The 8,157-nt window shown below is 39.3% G+C and overlaps 1 protein-coding gene across 4 annotated transcripts; it reads left to right on the plus strand.

The window, feature by feature from the left end:
* The first annotated feature begins 1,221 nt into the window (after positions 1-1,221).
* On the plus strand, positions 1,222-7,936 carry TPS5 (trehalose phosphatase/synthase 5). Of its 4 annotated transcripts, none has more exons than XM_021948335.2 (4): positions 1,222-1,468; positions 2,098-4,170; positions 5,466-5,739; positions 7,185-7,936. In XM_021948335.2, the coding sequence occupies exons 2-4, from the start codon at positions 2,186-2,188 to the stop codon at positions 7,500-7,502; spliced, it is 2,577 nt and encodes an 858-aa protein (XP_021804027.1). In that variant the 5' UTR covers positions 1,222-1,468; positions 2,098-2,185; the 3' UTR covers positions 7,503-7,936. The 4 variants fall into 4 exon arrangements, with proteins under 4 accessions (XP_021804027.1, XP_021804007.1, XP_088109234.1 ...); XM_021948315.2 differs by having other exon boundaries at positions 2,101-4,170; XM_088253108.1 differs by lacking the exon at positions 1,222-1,468 and adding an exon at positions 1,480-1,748.
* Positions 7,937-8,157: the final 221 nt, after the last annotated feature.

The raw sequence follows: 8,157 nt of genomic DNA on the forward strand, positions 1-8,157 counted from the left end.
CCCCCTCTTATATATATGAAATGTTCTTTGAGAGTGGGCGGCAAGTAATCAAAAAATCTTTTTAATTTTTAATTAAAATAAACAGGGGTTCCATCCATTTTCTGGCAAGAAAACACTCAATGATTAGTTTTCTGAGGTGACTGCTTCTGCATTTTTGATGGGGCGCCATGCTTGTTCTTCCATTTTACCTGCTTCTGCAAGAATCTGGAATTTTGAGATAGCTAGTTCTCAGCTTTCGAACAGCTCCCTGTTTCCCGCTTATCTCTCTTTTCATAAAAGCAGAGTCTGTTTATCCTTGAAAATGGCGTTCCTAAAAAATATCCAGATTATCTTTAGATAAACTAAGCGGAATTTGATCTCCTGGCAGCAAAGCCACTTCTGCGTTGTTCTTCTTTTTGCCTGCTCCTGTTCAAACTTTATCTCGAGCCGATTTCATTGACTTTTCTAAGTCAGGGTCACGTGGGTATCTTTCTTTTTAATCCAAACCGTCAAGCCCATTTCTTCTTTCGGCTGTTTTGGCTTCTATTGCGGCCCAGTTTTCCTAACGTCTTTTGGGCCACGTGATATTGGCTTGTTTGCTTTGCTTAATGGACTGGACGTGCTGATGGGCTAAAATCGTTTCAAGCGGCCCAGGAAGTGATGTGGGCTCTTTGCTTTTGGTTTTGGCGTGTCAAATTTGGGCCCAAACAGAAATTAATAGTCCCGATCTCTTGGACCACAGGAGTTCAAGAGATTGTGGTCACCCACCGTTGGATATTAATCCAATGGTTCAAAAAAATTTCTTAAAATGAGTGCAAGAGAGAGTGAACCGTTGAATTTACATCCAATAGTGAATGACCACAACCCCTGTAGTTCAAAAGATCGGAACTGATGAAACTAAATACAAAAAAGTGGTTAGGTGCCGCCAAGGTTTGCAATACAAATAGAAAAAGAAAAAGAAAAAGAAAAAGAAAAAGAAAAAGAAAAAGAAAAAACTAATATAATACGACAAAACTTGAAATGGCCAATCTTATGTTCGTGAATACAAAGCTCAGAGTCTATTATACTCCCAAGTCTCCTGAGCTAACTTTCCTCTCCCTGAAGTTGAGTTAAAATCCTGACCAAAAAATAAAAGAAAAGAAAAGAAAAACTAACCATAGTTGAGCAATGCTAGAGAAAGACTGTTTTATGTTGATCATGTCATCACTCATCACTCACACAAAGCTAGTGAGAGAGAGAGAGGGAGAGAGTGAGGAGAGAGAGAGAGTGAGAATCCAATTCTTCGTATAAAGACATCTGATGTGTTTTGTTGTCGGACGTAAAAGGAAATGGTGGTCTGAATAAATTTCTTTTTTTAACATATTGAAAGTGAAAGAAGTGGCCTTTTTCTCCAAATGCAAATTGTCACAAGAGAGTTTAAAAGAGAGAATCTTTGGTGTCTCAGTTAGCACCGTCGGCTCTTCCTCTAATATCTGACTCCAAGGCAAAGGTGGGTTTTCTTACTCCACTCTGAAATGATTGTTTAAAGCCTCCTTTTTGGTACTTCTGTTCACTTTTCCATTTGGGTTTTGAGTGGTGCTGCTGTGCCTTTTCTTCACTTGCTTAGTTGACTCTTTCTCTGTCAAGATTATTTTTTTACTTTGATAAATGGAACATGGGTTGAATATGCATTTTGTTTTTTTACGCTACTTTGATGGATTTTGCCCGTGTAGATAAACTCTTTTGAAGATTCTTATTTTTCTGGGTTGCTGCTTTACTGGACTCTGAAGGTAAATTACTTGAAAGTGCTAGATGTAATTTCTTCGGATTTAGCTTCTGGGTGACTCCAAATCTGTTGGTAGATTCTTAATTTTTCTGCGTTTGTTCAGAGTAGCTTTTGAGTGTCCAGATTTTAGTATTTGGCTATTTGTTACATTTAAATGTTCTTGTTCTGCATCATCTGGATGTCTGTTGAGAGGAAAGCTAAAGTAGTTTTCTGCTAAATTTTCTTTGTTTGTAAAGCATCTCTCTGTGTTGTAAGGGCTTGTATGCAGCTTTAGTGGGTTTTTGTTAACAATTTCATTTTCAATGAGATTTCAACTATTTCTTGCTTTCTGTGTTCTGATTATATTTGTTCAGCAGGAATTCTTTGTAGAAGTTGACTGAGACAAATCAACATAATCCTCTTTCACCTCCAAGTTAACCAAAATTTCGCAATTCGTCCACAATGGTTTCAAGGTCGTATTCCAACTTACTTGACCTTACTTCTGGTGATTCCCCAACTTTTGGCCGTGAGAAAAAGAGGTTCCCCCGAGTGGCAACTGTTGCTGGAGTATTGTCTGAGCTTGATGATGATAACAGTAATAGTGTTGGATCTGATGCTCCATCGTCCATTGCTCAAGAACGGATGATCATAGTGGGAAATCAGCTTCCAATTCGAGCCCATCGAAGAGACGATGGGGAGTGGTACTTTAGCTGGGATGAGGATTCGCTTCTTTTGCAACTCAAAGATGGCCTTGGAGAAGATGTAGAAGTAGTCTATATTGGTTGTCTTAAAGAAGAAATTGACCCGAGTGAGCAAGATGATGTAGCCCAAACTTTGCTTGATACTTTCAAATGTGTCCCGGCATTTCTCCCTCCTGAACTTTTTAGTAAATTTTATCATGGTTTCTGTAAACAACATTTGTGGCCTTTATTTCATTACATGCTTCCTCTATCACCAGATCTTGGTGGCAGGTTTGATCGGTCTCTATGGCAAGCTTATGTTTCTGTGAACAAGATATTTGCAGATAAAGTAATGGAAGTGATTAGCCCCGATGATGATTTTGTGTGGGTTCATGATTACCATTTGATGGTTTTGCCAACATTTTTGAGGAAGAGGTTTAATAGGTTGAAGCTTGGATTCTTTCTCCACAGTCCATTCCCTTCATCTGAGATATACCGGACACTTCCTGTAAGAGATGAGCTTCTAAGAGCACTTTTGAATTCTGACCTTATTGGCTTCCATACTTTTGATTATGCTAGGCACTTCCTATCTTGTTGTAGTAGAATGCTTGGCCTCTCATATCAGTCTAAGCGAGGATACATTGGGCTTGAGTATTATGGTCGGACTGTAAGCATTAAGATTCTTCCTGTTGGGATACACATACGCCAGCTGCAATGTGTGTTGAATCTTCCAGAGACTGAATCAAAAGTTGCTGAGTTGAAAGATCAGTTTAGGGGGCAAACTGTTTTGCTTGGGGTTGATGACATGGACATCTTTAAGGGAATTAGTTTGAAACTTTTGGCCATGGAACAGTTACTTATACAGCATCCTGATAAGAGGGGTAGGGTTGTTTTGGTTCAAATTGCTAACCCTGCAAGAGGCCGGGGGAAAGATGTCCGGGAGGTCCAGGTAGAAACTGATGCCACAGTGAAGAGGATCAATGAGACTTTTGGAAGGGAAGGATACAATCCCGTGGTCTTGATTGATACCCCACTTCAGTTTTATGAGCGAATTGCTTATTATGTAATTGCTGAGTGTTGTCTTGTTACAGCAGTGAGGGATGGGATGAATCTTATACCCTATGAGTATATAATATGCCGCCAAGGAAATGAGAAGCTAGATGAGACTTTAGGACTAAACCCAACAGCCCCCAAGAAAAGCATGCTAGTGGTATCTGAGTTTATTGGGTGCTCTCCATCACTAAGCGGAGCAATTAGAGTTAACCCGTGGAACATTGATGCTGTTGCTGAAGCTATGGACTCTGCCCTTATGGTCCCTGAGGCAGAAAAACAGTTGCGGCACGAGAAGCATTATAGGTATGTTACTACACATGATGTTGCATATTGGGCGCGTAGCTTCTTGCAGGATCTTGAAAGGGCATGTAGGGACCATATGAGGAGGAGGTGCTGGGGAATTGGTTTTGGGTTAGGATTCAGGGTGATTGCTTTGGATCCAAATTTCAGAAAGCTCTCAGTTGAACATATTGTTTCAGCTTATAAGAGGACCAAAAATCGAGCAATTCTTTTGGATTATGATGGTGCTATGATGCTGCCGGGTTCGATTATTACCACTCCTAATACAGAGGCTGTTGGAATCTTGAACAATTTGTGCAATGATCCAAGGAACGTTGTCTTTCTTGTTAGTGGGAAAGACAGAAAGACTTTAACTGAATGGTTTTCTTCTTGTGCAAAGCTCGGGATCGCAGCAGAGCATGGTTATTTTGTGAGGTACGTTCCTCTTTGTTGTTGTTATTGCCCCTACTCCCCCCTTGCTTCCCCATTAAGGGGCTCTATGGCCTTGCACATGTTGTTCCTTTTGAGTACAAGCCATAGTCTAAACTAGAGGGGATAAACATGTTGTTCCTTGTTATAAATGAGACATAGACAAGGTACGAAAAGAAAGGGGAAGAAGAAAAAGAGCGTAAGATGGAAAAAAAGATGAAAAAGAGAAAAAAAGGCACTCACTTACTAATATAGCTCACCCTTTAGATATTTTTTCCTTTCTTTCTGGTTGACTGCCTATGCCAGTTGTTAGGGCTGTCCTGTACACTTATGCATGCAACCTTAGTTAGTCATCTTCTATCAGAAACTAAGTTCTGGTTGTTGACTTGGACAAGTTCAAAAAAGGTAAAGAAGTGGAGCAGAAAATATAAACTTGTTTATAGTGTACTCTCCATTTTGTTTGACTATTCTTAAAACATCAGTGAAACATTTTCCCAGTATGTAACCGTTGGTAGCTTTCTCCTTGCAAAATGGAATTATTAATTACTGTAAGCATATTGATATTGAACTAGGCTTGGATCTGGCTCATTTTTTTTTCCAAAAGGGACCGGCAAGTCCTGTTTCTAGTTGTACGAAGAACTGATGAACTGTGCAATCTCACTTGTTTAGTTTTCTAACAGCTTCTGTAGACAATTAAAATTTAGATTTCAAATGATAAATAAGTGTCTTGCACAAAATAGAAGGGTGAAAAAGGAACACGTTAAATTAGGATAGCTATTGCATGTGTTGAATTATTTACCTAAAATAGGAAAAGAACCCTAGTTCGACGGGTTCAATTTACATGATATCCAGATACCCCTTAAAACTGGAACATGAAAATTTCTAATTATTATATGACAGTTGATAAAACTATAATCTTTATGGTACAGAGATCGACAGTGGAGCCCAATTGATTCATTCTCACATGCTTTCTTGGCTTATCATGCTCTGCTCTCAATAATAGACTTGTGCTGCTTTCTATGCTGAATTTATTTATTTTTATTTTTTCGGAATGCAAATGGTAGTCAATTCGGCATTTCTTCTGCCTCCAGTACTAACTGTTAGGCCTTTCTTCTTGCTTTTGTGAAGAGTACTAAAGTGCAACCTTCAGAATCAGTAATTGACCCAAAAAAAAAAAATTGTCACAGTATCCAACATTGTGATGCAGTTTCTTTTTGTAGAGTTTTGAAAGGAGAAACATGTCTGAATATTCATTTGTCTATTTGGGGTGTGATTTAAGTTTAGTGCTATCTTCTTTTCAGGTCAAATCATAATGCCGAATGGGAAACTTGTGTCTCCATTCCAGATTTTGATTGGAAACAGATTGCTGAACCAGTAATGCAGTTATACACTGAAACAACTGATGGTTCTACGATAGAGACCAAAGAAAGTGCTCTTGTTTGGAATTACCAATATGCGGATCCGGATTTTGGCTTCTGTCAGGCTAAGGAGCTTCTGGATCACCTGGAAAGTGTTCTTGCCAACGAGCCAGTTTCTGTCAAGAGTGGCCAGCACATTGTCGAAGTTAAACCTCAGGTTAGTGGCTCTTTTTCTCCTTTCCACTGCCAACTTTAGAGACATTCCTAACTTTAGGAACAGATATAAATTAAATGAGTTCTTGCTATCCATTGCCATTGTCTTGGCTTCTGTGGCGTTTAACATGTTCTAAGTAATCCAGAACGTTTAGGGCTAGCTTTTTATGGCAAACACTAAGTACAAAAAAGTTAAGCCCTGTCACATATCTTATCCTAGAAGAAATCCCAATGTGCAAATAATTATGTTCTGTAGGGACCTGCATTACCTATAAGAAATTAAACATTTCAAGGAAAAGGCACCTATTTTTTTATATATCGTATATACGAGAGGTACCCAATCAATGTGTGACTATGCTAACACTCCCTCTCAGCGCCAGCACTGGAGACATTCCGCTCTCTTCCTCCAAACAGGGTAGGAGATACAAACCGTTGCTTGTAGTATACCTGTGCTTTGTTACCATGTTAAGCCTATGGTTACAATTCATCCTTAAAAACCGGCTTTCAAGGAAAGGCTGCTCATGTGTTTATACATGGCATATCCCAAAAGGTACTAAAGCGATGTGGGACTATGCTAACACTCTCCGCCAGTGTCATGATGGGAAACACTGGGTGTAACATAGTTTCATAGCAGGTGTACCATACGGATGGGTCAAGTTAGTATTTCTTGCCCTACGTGGGGTGGAGAACAATGTGTCTCCAACCCCGGTGCTGAAGGGGAGTGTTACTAAGGTCACACATCCCCTAGATATCTTTTGGGATATGTAATGTTTAAACACATGGCCGCCCTTTGGAAAGAAATGCATGGCCACCCTTTGCTTTCCCTTAGAACCAATTTTAAGGATGAGTTCTACCCCATTTAACATGTCGAACAAATTTGAGAGAGCATCAACTAACCTAAGCCAATTGAGTTGGTAGAATTCAAGAGGATTCAAATGGTATTATTGAGCATAACCTGAAGAAGGTGGCAATTTGAGAAATAAATGCTCTTAAACCTCCATAGTCGTCGAGCTTTATTTGACTGTTGAGGAGGAAAACCTATCTTTGGTTCTTCAGGTTTTCCCACATTAGGTTTTTCATTCATCTCAAGGAAGAAAATGTCTCATGGTGATTCTCATTTATTGGACTGTTTAGAATTGAAAAAACTTATTATTAGGCTCATCATGATTCATGACTGCTTAAATAATAAAATTTAAATAAGGTTGATTGTGCAGTTCAGTGATTGGTCTAGTATGGATATTGAATTTTCTGTTCACTCTTTATGATTCCCCTATATATTTTAGGGGTCACTATGTTGTTTGTGATATTTGCTTTTAAGATTTTGAAGCATGAAAAAAAAAAATTATGCAAACTCTTTCTGAGCTTGTGAATTTGTGATAATATTTATCTTTCACGCTGAAGCTTATCCCCAATATTAAAAGTTTCACTTGTTGTCTTACCATTCCATAGGGTGTCAACAAAGGCCTTGTAGCGGAACGTCTCCTCTTAACAAAGAAACAGAAAACAATGCTTCCAGATTTTGTTCTCTGTATTGGAGATGACAGGTCTGATGAAGACATGTTCGAGGTAATAATGAGTGCAAGGGACTCTCTCTCCCCGGTGGCTGAAGTGTTTGCTTGCACTGTCGGCCAGAAACCCAGTAAGGCCAAGTACTACTTGGAAGACACAACTGAGATTCTTAGAATGTTACAGGGCCTTGCCAATGCTTCGGAGAAGGCAGCCAAAAGTGCTCCACAACCTTCTCAAAGAGTGGTTATTTTAGAATAAATAGAGTATTCATTGAAACCTCCACCAGGCCTGGGGTTCTTTTCATGAGCATAGGCGATATTGGTTCGGTGTGGTTGGAATTATGGAGGGGTCTTTCTTAAGCATCAGATAAACTTAAGCAATAGATATACATAATCTTATTTGACTGTTTTTGCAAAGCTTATGCATTGAGCTGCTAAATTGTAACATTTGCTCATGTCTCGCTGTGGCCTTGTTTACTTGGTGTGTTTCTGACTCTTTCACAGTTGAATGTGCTGCCTTTTCGTCCAAAAAAAAATGTGCTGCCTTTTCGTATGCCACCCGAGATCTTTGCCAGGTAAATCAGCCACACCTCAATGAGTAATTTGGGAGGGCCCTTCTTACAGAGGGTAGGCTCACTTTTGGGGTTGTAAATGGAACTCTTTGGAAACATATATAAAATGGTTCCTTCCACAGCCCATGGTGTCATGCCTTACTAACCATGTAAAACAGATCAATGCTTGAAGATGCATATCAAAGTTTTCCAAATTTTTATAGTTTTATCTTAGAGGACCCAAAATCTAGATTGCTTGCCTTGGCCAGTAAGCATAAATGTCCCCTGTGCACCTATTTATGCATGCAAGGTTTTCAGCTCATGTATCTGGTGGATTGTTACTAGTCCAAAAAATACGTTCAA

The sequence above is a fragment of the Prunus avium genome, chromosome 5 (assembly GCF_965620075.1).
Source record: "Prunus avium chromosome 5, drPruAviu1.hap1.1, whole genome shotgun sequence".
NCBI lineage: Eukaryota > Viridiplantae > Streptophyta > Magnoliopsida > Rosales > Rosaceae > Prunus > Prunus avium.

Bases quoted from the DNA above. Each gene is read 5' to 3' on its own strand.
- TPS5 (XM_021948335.2), top strand. From the start codon at position 2,186: ATGGTTTCAAGGTCGTATTCCAACTTACTTGACCTTACTTCTGGTGAT. The intron at 4,171-5,465 runs GTACGTTCCTCT...TCTTCTTTTCAG, and splicing joins GAGCATGGTTATTTTGTGAG to GTCAAATCATAATGCCGAAT. The intron at 5,740-7,184 runs GTTAGTGGCTCT...ACCATTCCATAG, and splicing joins TTGTCGAAGTTAAACCTCAG to GGTGTCAACAAAGGCCTTGT.